Source organism: Kogia breviceps, chromosome 2 (assembly GCF_026419965.1).
Source record: "Kogia breviceps isolate mKogBre1 chromosome 2, mKogBre1 haplotype 1, whole genome shotgun sequence".
In the NCBI taxonomy this organism is placed as follows: Eukaryota; Metazoa; Chordata; class Mammalia; order Artiodactyla; family Physeteridae; genus Kogia; species Kogia breviceps.
Window position 1 is genome coordinate 173,164,066 of NC_081311.1, and position 23,435 is coordinate 173,187,500.

The following is a 23,435-nucleotide window of genomic DNA, read 5'->3' on the forward strand; positions in this document are numbered from 1 at the left end:
TGTCAACAAATCTCATGCACACCCGATGAACAAGGTTCATTTCATGCTTCCCCTCACATGAAGATGTAGCTTGGTATCTCCAGTACCCTGCTACCATCCCGCGGTAATGCCAGTAGCTGTCACTGCAAGGCTGAAAACTGGCAGATGTTAAAGGTAAGCAAAGTTAAGTTTTCAGATACATCTTTATCCCCAAATCGTTCTTCCAATTATGCAGATCAAGCAAAAGTCTTACTGCTGTTAAAGTCACCGTTGTCTTCAGCGTCTCTAATTCCGGCATTTGATTCTAGACAGAAGGTTAAGCATCCCCTGTTGCAAATCATACTTACATCAATTCAATCCATTTGCTGTTAAAGAAGCAACACTCTTCCCAGAAAGGTTCCTTTCCCTTTAGCTATGTACCAAGCCAGAATCAGACAAATACAACCCAATATGTTTATCGATATTATTCACATCACTCAACAGGATGCAATGGCAACTCACCAATCCTGAGGCAGAACTTAAGGAACAGAATGTTCATCGTATCTGTATATTTTTAAAACTGCCACCACTGATGACCATAAATTACCTACTGCTTTTTCATATACAGATTTTATAAGGAAGTGCTGTACAGTAACTTATCATTAAAGCCTTAACTGACATGCTTAGTCAAAATCTCTTGCCTGCCATGATTTGCTGTGTGACATGAAAAGACCCATTAGCTTTTCTTTACTTCCCTAGTTTTTCTTTCCTATGAAAGGAATAAAATAAATCTATTAGAAAAAAGAGTTGAGGTTAAAAAAAACCCTTTAAACAAAAATATACTTACTCAAACAGGAACAATACATATAGGATACAGAGCATGACAAGCTCTTTGTTTAGCAAGGTTAAAACTCCAGCTACATACATAGAAGAGAATTTATATACCCAGGAGGAGACTAATAATAAATGAAACACAGGTGTCTAAAGGTTGTGAAGTATCCTCAACCCAAAATGTCTGTTCCATTTTAGATTTCCTTTTTGAGTGGTAACTATACACTTCCAGGAAAAAGGTTTGAGAAGAACATTTTGGGAAGTATATGAAAAAGCTATGAGATGAATAGGAAAATTCCTTAACTATTTCAGATGTGACTGGGAAAGTCACTGAAGAAATGTTCTCTCCTGACACCCTATTCTTTTCCTTATATGCCAATCACAATGCATACATCCATATGTATCTATTTATCTTCTGGGTCCACCTCTAGACTCTAAGCTCCATGACAGCGGGGAGAATATCTGTTTGGATCACTACTACATTCTCAGCACCTAGCACAATGCTTGGCACATCAAAAGCCCTCAAGGAAGGAAGAGAAGGAGAAAGAGAGGAATTAAATGAATAAATTAAAGAAAAAGAACCAGAAGAGTGACATCACTAAGATGGCAATATAGGTGGTCCCAGACTTCACAAGAAGAACAACTAACAACTATTCATGGACAAGACATCACTGAGAAAATCCTAAAGAAAGAGAACCCAACAAAACTCACAGAGGAGAAATGAAGCACAACTCCAAAACTGAGCATTGTCTACTTCCTTCTCAAGAATCCCAATGGTTTATTACCGACGAGTGTGACTCCTTCACCCCTTGTTGGTGGATGACAAACTCTGATCAGCAAGGGCCAGCTGACTTCAGGGACTAGGAGTGAGTTCTGTTCTGATGTGAAGTGGCCAAGAAGAGGTGAGTGGACAGGTGGATAGATAAGGGACAAAGCAGTCTCCACAACCACAGTGTTTTGGAGACACAGGATTCTTCTGTTCTCATCTCTCCACCTCCACCCACTCTTCTGTTAAGGCTACCTGCCTACAGTCTTCAAATTCTTTCCATTTTTTACTTGCAGGGTGAGGTCGGGGGAATTCAGGACACACTAGAACCGAACACACTCTGGGTCACTCTCCTTCCCCGACTGCTCCTCGTTCCTTTCCGGCCAGTGTTCCTCGAGGACAAGGGCCTAAGACAATGGACCCTTGAGCCCCGCCCCGGAGTGAGACCAATGGAAAGCTGTCACTGCTGCTTCCAGTCTTCCTTTGCACCTGAGCCCCTGCCCTTGCTGGGCTGGGCTTCTCCCTGCCCTCCTCTGGAATTCCCCAGAGGCACAGGGCTCCCTCTCCCAGAAGTGAATATCCCCCAGGACATCCTGGGAGTAAAGCTTCCAGACTTCTTTTTACTTCCTTCCCTCACTCCTGCCCAAGAAAGAAAGTGATCAGTGATACTGGGAGAAAAAAACATTAAGAAAAAATACTGGACGGGCTTCCCTGGTGGCGCAGTGGTTGGGAGTCCGCCTGCCGATGCAGGGGACGCGGGTTCGTGCCCCGGTCCGGGAGGATCCCACGTGCCGCGGAGCGGCTGGGCCCGTGAGCCATGGCTGCTGCGCCTGCGCGTCCGGAGCATGTGCTCCGCAACGGGAGAGGCCACAACAGTGAGGCCCGCATACCACAAAAAAAAAAAAAAAAAAAATACTGGAGCCCGCGCTCCTCTCCTGTTGCCCTGACTCTTCCTGGAAGGTTCTGCCACCTGCCGCGGGGGAAGCAGTGAGGGGCCAGGTAGGCAGGCAAGGCTGGCAACTTGCTGTTCTGCGGAAAGCACACTTCCCGTGGATGGGTCAGCCCGCAGGCCACCAGCGGGAGGGCTACAGTAAATACTGGGAAGGCAGAGTGACATGGCACTGCCCAGCAGGGTCTAAACCCAGCTTTATCAATTTTAGACCTGATATTTAACCTCTCTCTCTCTCTCTCTCTCTCTCTCTGGTTCCCGTATCTGTTTTCTCATATAGGTTAGGGAGGGGAGAGGTGGGGTTAACTTATCGGCTTTACTAAAATGACGGCAATCATGGTATCATTATAGACAACTGTCAACAGTCCAGATTGTTGATAATTATTGATCTTCTCAAGAGGCTTGGTATTTTTTAAATGAACATAAGACTAAAATATATATATATATATGTATAACGTGAGGAAAATGTAAGTGGCCCATCACTCCGTCACCAGGATTGTCTTTAAAAAATTAAAAGTAATGACCATACGTGAAGGTCAAAAACATTTAAACAGAACAGAAAAGGTATAAAAAAGTAAAATCTCCCTTTTCTATCTCCCAGCACCCCTCTCCTCCTTCTCCTCAAAACTGTCAATAAGTACTTATGTACATCCTTTTATTTGAAATGTTATGCATAGCAGCAAATAGACAGTTTTATTTCTTCTTTTTTCTCATTTACACAGAAGGCAATTGGCTTTTCGTTTTGACAGCTGGGAGGTCCCAGGTACAAAGAGGCTGGGGAGGGGATGGCCTGGATTCCTTCTCGATTCCCCCTCTGCCCCCTGCCCACAGCTCCCTTTGCCCCCTAAGGAGGTCACCCTGCTTTCCAAGGTGTTCCCTCCTACCACACCCGCCCGACTCCCTCAGAGCAAGTGCCTCAAAATGAAGTAAATCATCTGATAGCTATAGAATAAGATGTCGCCACTGGGGGAAACACGGGACTCTGTATTGTTTTTGCATCTTACTATGAGTCTATAATTATTTCAAAATAAAAAGTGTTCTTAAAATAAGTTAGCACTTGACAGGGAAAGCCACAGTGCAGGAACCTGAAAGCGAGAGGACAAGGAGTAACAGATGACGACAAAGCTCTCTGATAATATAATGTGCCAACGCCAGCCCCAGCCTCTGCTGCTTCCACGGTGTCCACTGGCCAGTACTATAGCATCAGCCAGGTCTTGAAACATCTTAGGATGGGTTTGGTTTTCTTTAAAGAACAAAACAATGTTTTCCAATAAAGCTGTTTGTTGCAAACTTGAAAATGTTACCACTAGATCTGAAGCAATTTATGTTGTTTTTCTTAATAGTTGAGTGCATTTCTATCCTCTTTCAAAAAAATCAAAACTAAACTTTAAAAGTACATAAATATTTAATTTTGCAGGGAAAGGTATGGCTCTCCAGATGGGGAGTCCATCCAATTCATGATCTCAAGCATTTTATGGCCACACTTCCCTGCAAATCACATTGATGGCAAAAATCCAGCTGCATACCTAAGTGTTTTGTCACATTCCTAACCCCAGAATAAAATTTCTCATGTGGGAGGTTGAGCCAAAGGTATGTCCTGACAAACCCCTACAGAAGAAGATTCCTGTCCCTCTCCATCTCCACGTCCCCTTGAAAGTCTGCAGCCAGGGAAAACAGGCAGCTGTGAGCTTCAGGGACCCCCCTCCAACTCTACCTAGGGTGAGGGGAGGGCCATGGCTGCCAACTGACCCAGGCGGGTAGAACAAGAGAGGCCCGTGCCAAGCCACCACATGGGCTGCCCCCCAGGGCCATCGAAGTTGCAAGCCTTCGCTTTGAAGGAATGTAGATAGACAGAGCTACTCAACCCCATAAAACAGGGATGGGCTAAAACCCTAGTGGCCTCATAGACAGTGATCCAGATGCACCCTCATTTCCACCAGTGCTCCAGATGAGGCAGTATGAGAGTGGGCCTTTGGACCTGACACTCTGGGCCCCCAAATTCTTGTCAACAGGGCACCTGTCTTAAGCAGCATGGAGATCTGAGCATCCTGAGTTGAAGAGTTCATGGAGCTTGACCAACATAGTGTGGTCCTCACGTCAAAGAGATCAACCTCCCTTCTTATCTACAGTTACCTCCTACCAGGGTTGTCTTGGGCAGGATAAAAGTCCATGTCCCAGAGAGCACGCATGCTGCTCTGTTACTCCAATCCTTGTGTAACATAAGCTGGGTTTCCCTGTAAGTCAGCTGAAAGGTCCTGGTAAGTCTAGGACTTCCTATCCAGGCAAGTCCCCATCTTCTTATCATCTAACAACATGAGACAGACATTGTTAATGAGTCATTTTAGCCACCAAGAGTTCCACTTTCAGAAGCAAACTGTCCCCAGGGTTCTCCTTTCTACACAAAATCCAAACTTCCTTCATCCTTGGGCACCAACACACATACACACACAAATGCACACAATTGTTTCATGAGTGTGGTAAAATATTTTAACTTTTAAAACTTTATCTTAAAAAAATCAATTAAGCGAAATGTATTATCTTAATCTAGAAGTTATGACATACTACAAATTATATACTAAGTTTACTTTTTCAAAATGTATTTAAAAGCTAACACACACACACAAAGAAATGAGAAATTATGTCCCCACTTCTAGAAAACCAGTAGGGAGATTTTTCAAAGTGCCATAAGGCACAAGTAATAGCCCCATTTGAACAAGTAAGAAGCTACTATATCCCTGCTTAGAACACTAAATAGAAATAATAAGGAAGAAGAAAGTCAACAAGGAGTGCCAGTTTAAGGTTTGAGACTAAAGCCTCCCCTACCACAGAATAGAAAACAATAACATTATATAGCAGATGACAGTTTACAAAGCACTTTCACAGCCGTATATCATTTGCTTATAAGAATCCTATTATTATAAACCCCATACTGCAGATGGGAAAATGCAGCTTAGCAATTTGCCCTGGTTTATACTTACAACGTCAGGCCTAATTCCAGTTTTCTGACTCCAAGTCCCTTGATTTTCTACCACACCAGCATTCCTCAAACTTCATTTCATTCCACCTTCATACATATTTACCAAATCAGCATTCCATCTGTGTAATCATTTCCCTATTATTTACATTTTTAATTGCCTCACTAAGGCATTATGTACTAAGGCTGAATATATTTAAAAATACTCTTCCTGTAAATGTTCATCAATAAAAGATAATCATAAAATTAAAAACAATAAAGCCAAAATGATATTAACTTTTAGCTGGATGTTTGCCTGTCAAAATCTCTGCGTCTGGGATCTGTTGTCAGAAGGAAGGAAGGAAGGAAGGAAAGGAGGGAGGGAGGGAGGGAAGAAGGGAGGGAGGAAGAAAGAAAGAGAGAGAGAGAGAAAGAAAGAAAAAGAGAAAGAAAGGAAGGAAGGAAGGAAGGGAGGGAGGAAAGAAAAAGAGGCAAGAAGAAAGGAACAAAGGGAGGGAGGGAGGACAGGACAGAGAAGGTGGCGGAGGAGAAGAAAAGATTATAAAGCCTTAAAGACATACTACCACAAAGCTGAGTCTTTCTCCTTGAGTTAGTCAGAAGGATTGAAAGAAAACTAAAAAGGGAATAATAAGGCCTTCCAAGGTGATTGCGTGGTTATTTAACGCTGTGCTCAGGAAGCCCATGGAGTGCAGCCCACCCTTTGAGAAGCACTGCCTTGAGCCATGCCACACCATGCATTGTGTTAACATGAGAATGCATTTGACATACCGAAGAGGGATAAACTGTGAGTTTGGGATTCACGTATACAAACTACTATATATAAAAGAGAAAACCAACAAGGACCTACTGTATAGCACAGGAAACTATACTCAGTATCTTATAATAGCCTATAATGGAAAAGAATCTGAAAAAGTGTGTGTGTGCGTGTATGTGTGTATAACTGAATCACTTTGCTGTACACCTGAAAGTAACACAACATTGTAAATCAACTCTACTTCAATAAAAATTTGAAAAATAAATAAATAAAATATTGAAAGGGGGCTCACAGTTCTTGATGGTCCAATACTGGCTTGGACTTAAATAATGTTCTCTAAAGAAAGCTCAGGCAGGTTACCCGCAAATTGAGGAGAAGAAAACTGATTGCAGTGAGATGCCTAATGGTCCTCAAATTCTAATATTTGTAAAATCCTAGTCTCTATGAATAGGAAGCATTTAAAAAGATCATGAATGCAAAAGCAGGAGGAAAATGTGGGCAGCCACGCGCTGGATAGGAAGGCAAAGGGTTTGCGATCTGCTCCTCTTACAAGGACACTGGAAGTCCACATAATGTCTTGCTTTCCTTTTTCCTTTTCTTTTCCTTATTTTCTATCTTTCTTTTCTTTCTTTCTTCCTTTCTAGGGACATTTTTTCAGAAATATTTTAATAGCTGCCAATTCACCCAGTAAGATAAACAGCTATTAGTTAAAAAAATTAATTAATATATACGTTAACAAGATAATGAACCTGGACCTTTACTTAACACTCAGAGTTTTTAAAGAAGAAAAAAAAAAGAAAGAAAAAGTAATTGGAGATTGGAGAAAAGAAGAAACACCCCGCATCAAGTAATTTAATGGAATGACGGGGTTTTTTTTAACAGGAAAAGAATGACCCTGAAAATCACCAGCTGGTCAACCTAAATGATATCCTTAGTAATATCAGGGAGCCAATACAAAAGAATACATTTTTTTAAACACCCCTAATGTAGACCAGCATCCTGAAAGCATTAGAAAATGAAGGCCAAGTGCCTTGCTGGCAGTATTTGAGTTCCAAGGGTAGGAAAAAATGCAAATTACTTGATTCTCAGGAAAGTACTTTATTATAATGCCCTGGAGTTCTTCACACAAAAAGCATCACTTCCTCAGTGAAAGAAGTCATATAAAATCTACTTCCACACAAAGTAAGCAGTTAAAGCAGTTAATGGGGTTCTGTGCAACATGCTTCTATGTCAAGACTAAGAAACCTCAGAAATGGTTACATGTTTTTCTACCACAAAAGGGAGTTTTTCCCACCACTGACCAGTTGGGTCTCAGGAGTGACAAAAGAAACAGTGACAATGGCAGTCATTTGTTAATAAGGCCTGTTAGACCAAAAGAACTTTTTGTTTGGTATTGTCCCATTTCACTCCCATTTCCACCAAGAAGAGGCTGCAAGCTCAGGAAACTTAGAGTCAGTTTCCAAATTGGAAAATGTTGCAAATACCAATAAGTAATAAACATGCTCTGCAGACACTGCTCAGCCGAGGCGGGGAGAGGGGTAAACCAGATGGTCTTTTCCAACCCAGATTTCGATGATCTACAACAGAACCTGGATGACTAGGAGAAATTGAGAAGCAATTTGGAATCTGCTTTATAAAACAGAATCCCAAACAAAGACATTCAACAAGGCAGAGAAATCTAAAAAGAAATGAAAATGGATTCCAGGTAAGAGTAGTCATCAAGCAAGCTTGAGACTGATAAAGAAATAAAGGTTGTCCCCATATCACAGCATTTTGGAGGGGAAGGTGACTTAGAGAGCTGCCAGTCCGGGGGTCACAAACCCAAATGCATGCTCACCTGGCCAGAGATCAAAAACAAAGCGAGGTAGAAATAGTGGAGACAAGGTTAATTGAAGAGTGTATGATCTGTCTAAAAGCATTCCAATTAAAAAGAAATTGAAATGTGTATGCTGGCCAAATAAAACAGCTCTTGAAGCCAGTTTAGTCCAGGAGCTTCCTGTTTGTATCTCTGATCGCTGACTATTCCTAACTCTATGCTACTATATACACATGAGGAAACTGAGGACCAGAGAGGTCACATCATTTGATGATAAGCACAGAATAGTGTTTGTAGGTAGCAGAGCCAAAATGATAAGATTATATTACACACTGAGATGAAGTTAAATAGAAAAAATGAAATGACATTAAGGCAAAAATCCTGCATGCCCTTGGATCAGGTGTACTAAGTTCACATGGGTTATTCTTTCAGAGGCCAAATTATATTATCATCTAGCTAAACACGAAGCTTCTGAGAACTGGGGGAAGATGTATGCAAGGAGAGGTTGTACCAAAAAAGTAAATTAAAAAATCCTTAAGTAGTCAGAGTCAGATATTCAATTTTTCAAAAACAATTGTTAAATCCATAATTAACTTTGTCACAATGTTCCTGAGTAAGATGGCAAATGGAGCTCCTGACTTCCATTTTCCAGACAGGAAAAATGAGGTACATAAAACTCTCACGGCTTTTTTTTTTTTTTTTAATGGATTCTTTAAAGTTACATGTTCAAGATTCCTTCTAGACACTCCTCAAAGAGCAAAGTAAGGAAAATCCTTTCCACTCTTGGTACTGGGGAATAGTACATTTAAAAAAATTGGATAAGTTTAAGAGTCTTTTTTTAAAAAATGGAATTCCAAGGGGAAAAAAATCTCATTGAGATATATTAAGTGGTGTGAAATCTTCCTAGGAAATCCATGAAGTGCAGAGAAGGATGAGAACATCCTCCCTTGGGGCAGCTGGAAACAGATGAGACAAAGAACTGGAAACCTTCTTTCTGGGAGCCCTCCCTCCTGCCAGCCAATGGGACTTTCCTTCCCTGGATTCTATGTGTCTAAGAAAACACAAATACATACTCCTCAGAAGGAGGAAATGCAGTCTGCACACAGGGCTGGCACCTCTGACATAAATCTCCCCACAGGTGCTGGGCTAAACCTTCAACATGAGGAAATAATATTCGAGTTTTATAGCAGCATATGCATGCTTCTTCCCCCTCCCCCCATAAAACTCCCAACATGGAACAACCGCATCAAATTATTGCTTTTCAGAGGCCAATTCAAAAACACCCACTTTATCACAGAAAGAATATTCCTTGTGTATGTGATTGCTTCCATTATGTCTTATTTGAAGGGGGGAAATGAAATAAAAATCCTATCGGAGATATTTATAGATCTCATAAAACCTGATTCACTCTCATAAGCTGCTGTAAGCTCAGTCATCAGGTAAGGCAGAAAAGGCAGGTGTAGTAACCGGCACTATATTATAGTTATATGTGCCTAATTCTGGCTCGTAAAGAAAAATAACCGTATGCTGGAAAAACTTAAGGGAAGTAAGTCAGAAGTAAGACTGGAAAGAAAGGGAACGAGTTGGACATTGGTGTGAGCAAGTCAAGCAAATTCCAAGGATAGCAAAGGAGGCTGAGTTTTGGGGGGGCAATGGATATGGCCAGTATTTCCCCACTTCTAAGCACCAGCGACTTCATGAGAACTCTCTTGTGGGAGGGATAAAGGAACACCATGTCCAATGCCCAGCATTCTCCTTGGCCTGGCCTTTCATCATTCACCTTCTCTTAGACACTCCAGAATCACTGGGATCTTAGAGAGACCAGTGATACTATTTAGAAAAAGAGCATTGTGTCACTCTGCACTGCTTTTAATGGGAGGAAGGGTGGTTGAAAACGGGGAAGGAAAGAGCATTTGTTGAGTGGATGACATGTACCAGACACCGGGCCAGAGAGCCAACATGCCTGCCCTTACCTAGGCATTATTAACTCCATTCCACTCATGACAGAATGAGACTCAGAGACGTTAGGTGACGTTCTCAAGGCTCCAGCTCTGCCTGATTTCAACACCTCGTGTAATTTGACCACAACAAACACTACGACATTAAGGAGCCCTAGCGCAACCCAGTTCTTTTTCAGATGAGAAAACCAAGGCCCAGAAAGAAGACAGACTGGAAAGCTGTTCAAACCCGTACAGTTCCACTGAGTCCCAGGCCATGACCTTTGGCTCTTGCCCTGGTGTCTCCTGCCTAACTAGGAGTCAGTATAAATGTAAAAGTCGGAGTCCTGAGCATACTGCCTGGGTTCGCATTCTGGCTCAACCACTTCCAAGTTGTGTGTCTTTAGGCAAAGTCATTTAATAACTCGAACCTCAACGTCTCCATCTGTAAAGTGGGGAAAAGGAGAATATGTATCTCACAGGGTTGGTGTGAGGATTAAATGAAATGATGCACGTAAAGTGCTCAGAAGAGATCATCTCTAGGAAGTATTTGACAGATATTAGATATTATTGTGATGCTTATTATGATAATAGGCAGAATAGCCAAGTGGAAAGAAGGAAGAGGGAAGTGTGTTCCACAACTGGTTTTGCAACTCATTTGCTTTGCGGCCACATTAAGACAACTTACTTAATCTTCCTCTGCCCCAATTTTCTCACCTCTGTACGGGAAATTCTGTAATACCTGTCTGTTCCTTAGTTACAAAAAGAATGTGCCAATGACAAGAGATCCTGAGCAAAACACCCTGAGCCCTTAAGAAAAAAAGCTCAATACAGATATTTGTTAGACTCTCACAAGCCAACATGAACATCTCTGTCACAGAGGAAACCATATCTTGGTCCATATCAAAGAAAGCAAGTACCTTGATATAGGGAGGCAAATGCACAGGGGAGGGCCGAGCCATCTTGGAACGCAGAAAGCAAAGCCAGAGACGCAGTCTGATATTGAGCAGCATCTCAGGGAGCTCACTGGAGAATCAGTTCTGCACAGAGGCCTCCTCACCGAAGACATCCTTCACCCCTTAGGCAGGAACTGTGCTCTATTAACAGGGTCTACAGTGGCCATATGAACAAACACTAAGAGCTCAAAAGGTAGGGCTGGGGCAATCTATTTCCACTCCTTTGTGTGATGAGCGAATTTGCCGCCTCTCCAAAAATAAGAGCCAGCACTGTGACCACTCCATTGAATTCCTGCTACCTCGGCTCTGCAAGGTGAGTGTGAAAGCGGGGTCAGGAGTAGGCGACACTTCCTTGCAGAGCAATTGCTCCACAGCTAATTGCCATTTTCACGGCTGGGTTGAGCTTTCCAAAAGACATCCTTCAACCCTAAGCTCTGAGCTCCTCTCATGATGTTCTCTCTTGCCAACCGTACCCCCATCAAAGACAGTTTATAGATGAAAGGATGTAGCTACAGTACATACATTTCTGCAAACATCACAGTTTGAAATAGAGGCATTTCTAAGGCTTCTTTGTGAACATCGCCACATGCCCACAGTCATTACCACAAGAGCTAAAGCCTTCTATGGACGAGGAGGCAGCCTCCTTGCCTGAATGTCCTCAGCAGCAATTCTTCCACAGTTTATTTTTGCTCCTCTTACTAGAAACATGGGTCCTTTGAAATTCTTTATAAACAGAGTCTACTTGCAAACAGTGAGGTCAGGAAGAAATATGTAGAGCTGCTACCTAATGCCTATCTGGCATCATCCAACAAATGTTCGTGCATGCATCCATCCCTTTAAAACCACAGAGCAGGCTGAGGTAAGTGGAAAATCATGGTCGAGAGCCTGCTGAGAATGAATTATTTGAAGCACGGCATGGTTGGAGTTTAATGCCCACCACCACAAAGGTACCAGAAATGGAATTTGACCAGGTTAAGCAAACCTCTAGTGGGTCATAGGAAATGTGAGCTAAATGAGAAACACTTTAGGGTAAGGGAAAGTAAAACAAGAAAGATGAAACAACACTTCGACAGTTCCTATTAACCGAGGAGCTGGATGAAGTACATCCACTGTCCTGCTTTATTATAAACCTCTATTACACTTAGATTCCAAGATATACAGGAAATGAAATATTTTCATATGAGTAGTAGCCACCTGCAACTCTGATATCTCTGATATTAACCCTCTATAGATTAATGGCTCAAAGCCTTGGCTGCATATTGGAATCACCCAGAAGCTTCATAAAAACACTGAGGGAGTTCCCTGGTGGTGCAGTGGTTAAGAATCCACCTGCCAATGCAGAGGACATGGGTTTCAGGAAGATCCCACATGCCGTGGAGCAACTAAGCCTGGGTGCCACGATTACTGAGCCTGTGCTCTAGAGCCCGTGAGCCACAACTACTGAGTCCACGTGCCACGACTACTGAAGCCTGCATGCCTAGAGCCCATGCTCCACAACAAGAGAAGCCACCGCAATGAGAAGCCCACACACTGCAACGAAGAGTAGCCCCTGCTCACTGCAACTAGAGAAAGCCCATGCGCAGCAATGAAGCCCCAACACAGTCAAAGATAAATAAATAAATAAATAAAATTTATAAATAAACAAAAACAAAACAACACTGATACCTGGTTTCCACCCAAAGGAATACTGATTTAATTGGTCTTGGGGTGCAGCCACAGCTGTGAACCATTACTACAGACATAGTCAAATCTTAAGTCACATCATTAAGCCCTAAAAATCTATTGAGTATCTACCACATGCATGGCTTTCTAAGAACCTGAAGGGTTATGTATTAAAACTTTATTATCAAAATTATAACCAAGGCATGGACTCTGCTCTAAACCATACAACCTAACTGGAAAAATAAGACAATGGGGAAAAAAAAGAAAAGAAAAACTATACTACAGGACAAAACTGAAAAGCATCATGAGGAAGTAAAATGTTCTACACAAGAGTATAGAGGGCTTCCCTGGTGGTGCAGTGGTTGAGAATCCACCTGCCGATGCAGGGGACACGGGTTCGTGCCCTGGTCTGGGAAGATCCCACATGCCGCAGAGCGGCTGGGCCCGTGAGCCATGGCCGCTGAGCCTGCACGTCCGGAGCCGTGCTCCGCAACGGGTGAGGCCACAGCAGTGAGAGGCCCGCATACTGCAAAAAATATATATATGTATATATATATATAGAAACAGCAGCAATTACTGTTGGCCAAGGGAAAGGGAGGGAGTTTCGCCAACCATCTGAAAGTTAAAGGATGGGTAGAATTTGGACAAAGAGACTCAAAGAGGAAGAAGAAGGAAAAGGCTGAAGGAAATGACATAAATGAAGAGAGAAGCAGGAAAAGTCGTCATTCAATTTGGATGGCGGTTACCGCGCATGGTAACAAAGGGGGAAACTAGTGACTACTACCTAGACCCAGTCTTGGAACATCGTGACTCTTAGACATTTGGCCTCATCGTATGTAAAAGAGGGCCCCATTGACAGTTTGAAACATGGTGATGGAGGCAGAAAGTCAGTCAGGGGAGGTGATGGGGCTGCCCTGGGGCAATGGCATAGCAAGAAGAAAGTGGTAAGACCATGGTGACATACTGTAAGAACCAAATCAATGGGATTTTTCAACCAATCAGAGTGAAGGGAAAGAGAGAAGCCAAAGATGGCTGGACCTTCAAACCTGGATCACAGAAGAAAGGTCAACTCAATAAAAGAAACAGGGAAGCCAGGAAAAGGAGGAAAGAAGTTGGTGAGTTCAAGCTTTGGGACAGATTCAGCTGAGGTCTTCATGGGACAACCCCAAAAGCCTTAAGTGTCAGCCCCAGGTTTCCAGTTCAAAAATGTGGGCCTGAAACTCGGGAAAATATTGGAGTTGGAGCTGTAGATTACAGCTTTGAAGAAATAAAGAAGTCTCCATCTGGGAAGAAATCTTCAGTTTCTAATATCTTAGAGGTGAAACCAATCTGTGAGCCAAGTTCCAAGAGAGAATTTTCACCATCATAACTATACTAGAGATTGGGTAGAGAAGGGCCAAAAGTCACGGAGCAGCGTGAATAGCAGCCTGCATTTCCTTTCCTCACTAGGGACACTGTGAAAACTGAGCCTTGGCTTCACCCTCCCACCCCATAAGGACTTTTTTTTTTTTTTTTTTTTTTTTTTTTTTTTTTTTTTGCGGTACGCGGGCCTCTCACTGTTTTGGCCTCTCCCGTTGAGGAGCACAGGCTCCGGACGCGCAGGCTCAGCGGCCATGGCTCACGGGCCCAGCCGCTCTGCGGCATGTAGGATCCTCCCGGACCGGGGCACGAACCCGTGTCCCCTGCATCGGCAGGCGGACTCTCATCCACTGCGCCACCAGGGAAGCCCCCCCATAAGGACTTTTTAAAAACCGCACAGAAGTTGACTGTCTTCCCAACTGCTTATCACAATGTGCAATGTTTTTTGTTTAAATTTGTAAAACATTACAACCTCACTGCCCATCCAACCCTCTCAAGAAATTTTAAAACACTTCAAAAGAGATTTTTCTGAATTGGCACATGATAACTGCTACAGTTTCACGCAGTCCCTTTGTTGGCAAGTTGTCAGAGACAAAGCATTTCAAAATTTCGCATCTGACGCTTTCCACATAAAACCCCAGGTCTATCATCCATCCAACTCCCTACCGCATGCATCTCAATGCACCCTCCTTACTCTCCCTCCGTTTGTTATCATTTAAGTGACAGTACTTTTTTTCATAAGGCTGGAGTTGTAACTGGGGGCTTTTGTTTTGTTTTTTCAGTACAGTGTACATTTTCCAGGTTACCACACATTATTAAAAATGGAAAAGAGATCAAATTACACACATAAGCTTTCTCCAAGATATTCAATATCTTGGTTTACGGCCCAGACAATTCCAAAATTCCATGTACTAGTATTGTTCAAAGTAAAATGGGGGTTTTCTTGCTTCCCTTTAAGGGGAGAGAGGGAAAGAGAGAGGAGGAAAGATGAGAAGTGACTCAAATTATATTCAGAACAGCATGATGAAAAAAAAAGCAAGCAAACTGATTTGGGCATCTGAAAGAGTAGTGGGCCTGAGACCACCATCCATGTTAACAACAGCTGGGTGACCTTGGAAGGTTCAATGCCTCATCTGGCTTCAACAATCATTTGGTCCTAGCCTAGTGTTTCAGAGTTAAAGAAACCAAGACCCTTGCAGGATTTGAAATTCTAAGATTCTCTGGGTCTAGCTTTGGTACAAGGCCTGGGGCCTGACTTTCAATATGACCTCAGGAAACATCAATAAACCATATTCAGAAATAGATATTGCATATGGCTCTACATTAATTATTTTAATTACCTATAATCATTTCCGAATGACACAGACATGGATGCTGTTTCCTGGCCATTACGGACATGCGTATTCATTCACACTGTCGACTCATCTGCCCTAAAAGGGCCACCAGCCCCATTACACCATTAGCTAAAAAAGCCTAAGAAAACTTAGTAAATCTCAAGTATGTTTTATAATCAAGGTTGTAACGAGGTGGGTAAGTACAGAGACGCATGGGTCAGTGTTCAAATGCTGGACTTAAAATCTCTTTTTTTTTTTGGCAATTGTGTTCTAATACTGTATTACTTAATTCCGAACATGCCCACTCTCCCCTACTGAAGTCAAGATCATAGAGGGCAGAACTATAGCCAATTCAAATTCGCATCACCCAAACAGAGGAAAGGAGTGAAGTACTGACTGTGAAATATTTTCCATATTTTAATATAAACAGAGAAAAGCCCACAAGTGTGACTGACGGCCTCTACCAGCTCAGACACATGACCAATCTTAGGTAAAAGCCTGTTCCAGTAATGCTCAGTCAGGAATGGCATCACTATGAAATCAGAAGTCACTCCCACCTCAAGCAGGCTGATTCTGGACTGATCACAAAGCTGCTGCTGACCCCCCCACCGTCCATCTCTATGTCACGCATGTGGCGGATGGGGCAGCTGGAAGCTGCTCGAATGGAGAGTGCGACGGACACAATACACTTCGCAGGACCAAGTTCTCAGGGTCACAGCAAAATACCAAGTGAGGAAAACAAAAAGGATTCAAGGCAGGAGAAACGATTCTCCAAATTAGCAGCAGAAAATGAAGGCCAAGGAACAAGAAGGGAGAGGAACAAGATCATGACCAATCTTAGGTTAAAAAGCCTGTTCCAGTAATGCAGTATTTGATTTGGGGAACACTTAAATTAAACTAAGTAAGGATAGCTTCTCATGTGGACGCTCTAAAATGAGCACACAATGTAACTGGGAGGAGGAGTGTTTCTTAACTTGTGGATGTTGCATGTAACATTAATGATTAGATGCTGGATCTTGTTCCACCGACTTTAACACCATTAGTACTTATAGAGCTTCCTAATCACTGTACTTGGTAAGATTTGGCAAGTTGGGTTAAACCATTTCCACCTGTTTATGCTATGCAAGCACTCAGCTAATTTGGGGAAACAAAGGGGTTTATTTGTAGAGAGATAAATCTCCACCCCTCACCCTTCTGGCACCGCTCAGGTTACATTGGGGAGCTGTCCTAAACTTTCAGCAAATCCCAATTCCAAACATACATGCTAACTGATAGATTGAGTGAACCGGAATCACAGAGGCGTTCTCTGCATTCACCAATCATGGAGTCCAGCGAAGGTGATTTAAAACCCCTTGCATGCTACTGACAAACTGCAGAGATAGCGGATGTCTGCCACCCCATCTGGCCAGCTATCCCATCAACATGAGCCAGTTCGGACTGGCCAGAGGAAACTGTCTTCTCTCCCAAATAAGCGCACAGTGATTAAAGAAGACTGCATTGCCTTCTTGTACTCAAAAAGTTAAAATACAGGAATTCTCTGAAGGGAGAAGAATCTGAAGATTTATGAGAATGGCTACTGAAAGCTCCATTAGGACCTTCTCTAAACTATTCCCGTTTAAGTGGAGAGGCAAATAGCCCCCACTGGCATTTATATTTAGAATGGGCTGGGAGAGAGGAAGAGCACATTTTGAACGCTGAAGGTCTCTGACATACCCATACATAAATCATTTCAGGGTGAGGTGTCACATCTTCTGCTCTGCCCTTTAAATGGATTGGACCCCAACATCACGTCCTCCTCAGGGTAGGGAGTGGGGGTGGGAGTTTCATGGAGAACAAAGAAGTCACCACTTCCTTTATCCCCCCAACTAAAGACAGATGTAGTAAAAACATCTGCGTTGTAACACTCACTCACTTTAAAATACTGAACTGCAAACAGGTAGACTTAGTGATAACGTTTGAGAGTCCCTGAATCTACACAAAGATGTATCTATTAAAAAGAACATGGAAATTAAAATTAAAAAGAACATGGAAAGGCCAACTGTGTGATAGATGGCATTCACATGTGCTTTCATTTGTAAAGCTACATTTATTGAGTGACTGCATCCTTATTTAGAAAATCTGGAGAACAGGGGCAGTTCCGATTTTTTTTTCCATCTATCAAGTCACTGTTTCAAATTTTTTTAAAAAAATAGAGTTATGGTAACTAAAGAGCACACAAATCACATACAAAAAAGGAAAAAAAAAGCCAGCTATTTTATCCTTTCAGTGTGGTTAGCAAGGCTCCTTTGTGTCTACAAATTTCCCTGGGTGGTGCTGTTGCCAAGAAATTCTAATTCATGACAAGGTTTTCTGCAAATTGGGGACAGAGGCAAACCTGCGGATGCAGGGACCCTACAGTTTGCTTTGTCTTTCTGGCTGAGACAGCACCAGGCTGCTCAGGCCTGTAGAAGGCAGTGCAAAGGCAAGATCCCAACATAAGAGAAGCGATGTAGCTCACAGATCAAATCCCATCCCTTGCACCATGAGGCTGTTCTTGGCAGGCAACCATTTTTGTAAGTTGTCCCCTAGAGATGCTTCATACCAAAGGCCCTTGTAAAAAGTGTTTCAGGGTGCCTGAAACCAAGATGAAATTGCAGTGTTATGGGGACGCTGTAGTTCTTACAGTAGCCAAGTATGCCATTAGTTTAAAACAATGGGGGGGATGGGGGAGGAGGGAGGAATGTTCTATGATTTATTTATTTGTTTCCAGTAGCAGTGGAAAATTTTCTCTGAGCAAAAAGGAGGCCTGAAACTGACCCCATCTGCCAATTATGAATCAGCATTAACAACAAGCATAATTCCATAAGAGTTTTCAAGTAAACATACCATGCTCCTCAATGGCGTGAAGCAAAGCTAAGTGCAAATAAGACTTGAACATCATTACTTGACCTGCACTCATGAAATAGCAGTCTAGGTATAAAGAATATATCCAAATTCTAAAAGTCTTTGTAGCCTCCCAAAGAAAAATAACCATCAGTATTGTACCAAATCCTTTTTTATTTTCCAAGTCAGCAGTGGGTCCAGAAAAATCATGATTTCTAAAGGCAACAAAACTCATGAATGGGTCCCCCTTTATCCATCATCAAGTGGTACCCTATACACTACTCTTAGTTTCCATCCTACCTTTGACTTTTTCCTACTTTTGCTCAGACAGTTCTTGGAAATTTTCCTGCAAGTTTCCGAAGAGCTTAAGGCTGGTAGCCTTAAGAGTTGTGCGTCAGCTGAATTCCATAAAATAATAGACCACATAAGCACAGTGTAATTTACAGTTATATGACAGGCAGGGATGATGTTACTTGGGCCAAATGCTTAAGTATGCAGTCAGAGCTCAGGAATGGAGAGCTGTTAATGTACGATGTCCATCTGGATTTAAAAATTACACCAACGATGGTTTTCATAGTTGGAGCTGTATGAGGCTAAGACATTATTGCCCAAAAACCCAAGGTCAAAATGACGACCCCTGTGACAAGAGAGCCACGACAAGCTCACTATTAAGCAGAACAATTATCCCAGACTTGAGTTTAAAATAAAATCTCCAAAGAGTCCATGCTTAATTTTCAAATGCACAGATGGTCTTGAGTTTATCATCCAAGCCACTCTTTCTTACGAACCAAATCAGACTATTGGAATCTCTGTACTTTGCTCATCTCCTCAAGGTACACTGTTCACTTTCAGGAGTACATCTAATAACTGCTCCTCATTTGACCTCTAAAATCCGATTACCCCAGAGCATCAGGAAACTTCCTCCTGCCTGGGGTTCTTTGTAGCAACCTTCTTGAGCTGATCTGAGCAAAGGAGCCTTAAAATTTCACCATGTGATGGTTGATTTAGAACCAACAGTTGCATTTAACCACACTCCTCTCCTTTATACTCAGAAGAGGCAAGAGGGAGGGGGCAGGTAGAGGGAGGAAGGAAGAGACAGAGGTTGGAGGTTATGTCATCAGCATGAACTGGGAGTCACAGTCACCTTTACAGAATGCATTTGTGACTACAGAGTCCACAGAATAAAGCTCCTTGGAATGATATCTCATTTAGGACCGCGTCCTCACAAGTTATGTCTCAGTATGGATTATGAGCATGCCTCTGAAAGAGCTTGGCAAAGGGTTTTAAGCTGAGGGCAGTTGGCAGTAGGAGAGGATTAAGGCAAGAAATAGGGGGGGTGAAAATTTCTTTGCCCACAGATACAAACTAAGCTAGAGATGCCCTGAAGGAGGTGAGATGAAGGATGAGGTGGATGGGAAGCGGAGAAGGCTTCCAAGGAAACACAAGATCCAATACATCCTCTAATTATCAAACCAATGATGTTTCTTTACAGATCTAGACTTTCTCAAGGATGCTCTAACCAGATCTAGAAAAGCAGGTTTCCTCTGGAGAGGCCTTCCCCCAAAGCAGGCTTTACTACTGTGAAATCTTGAACCAAATAAAGTTGGGTGATTCATCAGGAGGGAACGTTGTAACAAATAAAGCCAACTTTCTTCCCTCCAACCCTGCTTAACAGTTAGTCACAAACAAGGGCTGCCTTGGGCAGGCTGACTAAATCAACAGATTCTCTTCCCTAACCTGTCTAGACAGTTGTTAATAGGCAACCGATTCAACACCAGTGGGCTGACAGTGTGAAATGAAGACTATTTCAGAAAAAGAAATTCTGGCAACCTTTTGTTTTAATTAGCATGTGAAATAAAAAGGAGGAAAAAGCTCTAGTGAGACCCTTCATGAGACAGTCTCATCAAGGATGGATGCACTAGAGAAATGCCTTCTGCTAGAAACATGTGAGCTGTGCGTGTGTTTAGAGAAAGACAAAGTCAAACACATCTGCCAGCATCCTTGGGCAGGAATGTATGTGTGGAAGCACAGACACCAGAGGCCAGTACCTGGAGAAACTCCAGCCTCGAAATCAGGGGAGAACATCAACTAGCAACAATGGTACACAGGCTAGGCTCTTTATACCAAAAGCCAAACCTCACTCGCTAAAGCGGCAACTGTTACATCCCAGGCTCAAACTGGCAAATCCCGCTTTGGATCCTGGCAGAGGAAATTCAGCCGTTCATTAGCCTTAACAAGCTGCTGTCACGGAGCAGAGAAGTTACATGAGCAGCCACACACCAAGCCTCTTGCTGCCCGCTCCAAGGGCAAGCACGTTTCTCCCAGACGGATTGTGCACGTTCACACTTCCAATGTGCAAATCCGAACCGCCTTCTTGCACGTTCCATGATGCACACTGTAGAATTCTGAAAGAATGTTCGTGTCCCTCCATCCCCACCCACCATCTTTCCTGCAGAATGTCCCCTCAGCAGCTCCTAATCCTTACTGAGAAAACCACTGTTTCCGCAGCAGATCTCGCACTTTCCACTAACCAGCACTTTCTTTATTCCACTTCACAAAGCCCAGCGAACTTGTCACCAGCCCCGCTTCCCCCTCACTGGGACGCCTAGCCAACTTGGCATCGGTGCCCTTCAGCATCTTAGGAGTTTCTTGACTAGTCCTCTAAAACAAAGTCAGAGGCATGGAAGCACACACCACCTTTGTCGGAGGTTGTGCTAAGTGGAGACGCACACCAAACGAAAGAGAAGCAAGGACACCCACAGAGGGTGTTCTCCTTCCGAAGACACCGCACTGGGGAAACCTACAATGCACGGTCAGCATGAGATAGATACATCTTCCCACCCTCTTCCGAGATATCTTGAGTACCCTTTATCACTGGGCTCCTCTTCCTCCCGCCCACCTTCTGATCTCAAAATCAAGTTCCTATTCTTAACTGATACTCGCTAATTACTAGGAAAACACTCCGATTTGCTCCTACCCCCTCCCCCCATCTGACGGTCGTTAGCACCAGTTGAAAGAGATGAACCTGATTTAAGGTACCAAGGAGGCAGAGCTCGTGCATGTAGGGACGCGGTACCTGTCTGTGATGGCTCGTAAAGCCCCAAACCACCTGCCCACCCGGCTCCTCCGAACCCCAGAAGTTAGGCAGGTCTCTGCTGGGGGGCAGTGAGCCGCACAACGTGTGCGCAAGGATGTGTGTTGGTGACTGAAACGCAGGCAGCTCGGACCGGCCGCTCAGCGCAGCACACTAAGGGGTTAGGGGGTGGGTGGAGAGGTAAGCAGATGACTGTTTCCGAAAACATTTTAAACAACAGACAGCCAAAAACGGGGGTGGGGGGGAATTAAACAAACGAACAAACAAAATTCAACCCCAAGCCCACACCAACGCAGCCCCTGCGTCTCCGCCGCCACCACACGATTTACACAAGTAATTTAAATCATTCACCTGCTGCCAGGTCTCCTCCAGGGATGGCAAAGCTGAGAAGTAGCCGGTGTCGTGGACAAGTTGTAGCTCCTGGAATATACTATAACTAGCCAACACGTCCATGCTGCTGCTGCCGGGCAAAACGGGAGGAGAAACCCTCCCCCAAACACAGTTGGGTCTGTTTGTTTGTCAGTCTGTCTGGCTCACCCCCCAAGGAGGCAGACATCCAGTGGACCTTTTGTTTTGTTTTGTTTCAGTCAACTAAAAAGGAAAAAAAAAAAAAAATCAATGCAGAAGAGAGGGAGAGAGGAGGTGAGAGAGGAGAGACTGAGTGGGGTGGATGGAGAGAGGCATCCAGCGTGTACAGTGCAGACGGCTGCCAGGAAAAGGGGACTTCACGGGAGTAACAATTCCCTTCCAGGGCTCTAATCACTCCAGCTCGTGGATCAGGAAGGGGGATGCAAACTCACTGACACGAAGCTGCCATCTATTTCTGCAGCGCTGTTCGCTCCTAATGCAATCTTTGCTCTTTATTTTGGGAGGTGGCATTTTTTTTTTCTCGCGATCGCTTCTCTCCCCCCCTTTCCTTCCCTCCCCACCCCCACCCCCATCCTTGCTAGTTTGTAGTCTCTCCCCCCACCTCCTCCTTTTCTCCTCCTCCTGCTCTTCCCCCTCCCCAAACTCCCTCCCTCCACCCGGCTCTCCGCGCAGCCGTGGGATCTCGGAGGAGGGCGTCCATTAGGCAGCGTGTGACCATGTATGGTAAACAGGGGGCTCATGAAGTCACTGAGGACCAATGGGCAGCGTGGAGCAGGGCCTGGGGCGGGGCTTGGCCCTGGCGGCGGGCGCGGATTGGCACGCTGCGAATCTCCCTGCTGCCTTACAAGGCGGTGCGAGGCGAGCTATTTTTAGAGGGCTATATAAGGGGGCCGAAGAGGCCGTGCGGCGCCCAGGGAGCGCGAGCGCGAGGGATTGGGAGGGTCGCGGCGACACTTGCACCGGCTCCCGGGACGCCGAGGCGGCTGGGCTCGGGCCGCACGCCGGCCTCCGGCCTTCGCTTGAGTGCCAGGTGGGGCCCCAGGCGGCCGGAGCCTGCGCCCCTCAGAGGGGAGAGGGTCGCGTATCGCGTATCGCCGTTCTGGCGTGAACGCGGCCAGGAGGTGAAAGTCAGAATGCGGGTTAGGATGCTTACGGGAGGAAGAGCGAGGCGGGAGGATGAGGAAGCCGGCGTGGGGAGGTGGGCAGGCCACTTCCCACTCCGCCTCCCTTCTAGGCCCGAGGGCAGGGAACCGCGAGGGCGGGGCAGTGCAAAGGAGTTCCTCACTTCCTCAAAAATAAACCGGGGGGTTGGGGGGAGGGGGGAAGAAAGAAAAAGTCACCAGAAGCCCCTTCACGAATTCCCCACAGGCTGCCAGGGTGCAGAGAAGAAGCGCCAGAGGAGGAAGCGCCACACAATGGAGCAGAACAAAGGGGAATGCGCGAAAACAGTGGCTGGGGCCCGCCTCGCGCAGTCCCCGCCCCCAGCCCCGCCGGCTCCCCAGTGCTTGCCGCCGCGCCCCGCCCCACCCCGCCCGCCCAGCCTTCTGAGCCGGCGCCGGGGACCGGGCTGGGGTCAGACTCGCAGTTAGAATTGATGGGAAGTGGACGTTTTGCTGTAGAGTGTGTTAAAGACAATAGAGGGAATCCTTGTAGACGTGGGGTACAGGCAGGAGCAGGCAACTTGCTTGGGGGCTTAAACGTGAGACTTCCCATGTGAGGGAAGAGGAGAGAGGGTGTCCGTCTGCCTAGCTGCGGTGGTGAGAGGAGGACCTGGATTGCGTTATGGCGCTAACATATAGAGATGTATAGATAGA

At 44.5% G+C, this 23,435-nt stretch overlaps 1 protein-coding gene across 9 annotated transcripts in view; it reads right to left on the reverse strand.

Moving 5' to 3' along the window:
- Positions 1–23,435, reverse strand: part of KLF7 (KLF transcription factor 7) — a 444,455-nt gene that overhangs the window by 93,101 nt on the left and 327,919 nt on the right. For 3 of the 9 annotated variants that reach the window (XR_010839186.1, XR_010839185.1, XR_010839184.1), the window contains exon 1: positions 21,604–22,266. The exons of 1 other annotated variant lie outside the window; for it this stretch is intronic. Coding sequence is in view for 4 of the 8 variants with exons in the window: in XM_067026689.1 (XP_066882790.1) it covers positions 21,604–21,705 (102 nt within the window). In the remaining 4 variants the exon portion in view is untranslated. Of the gene's footprint in view, positions 1–21,603; positions 22,287–22,961; positions 23,039–23,435 lie in introns of those variants that run through there. 5 more of the 9 variants (XM_067026686.1, XM_067026687.1, XM_067026689.1 and 2 more) reach the window with 4 other exon arrangements.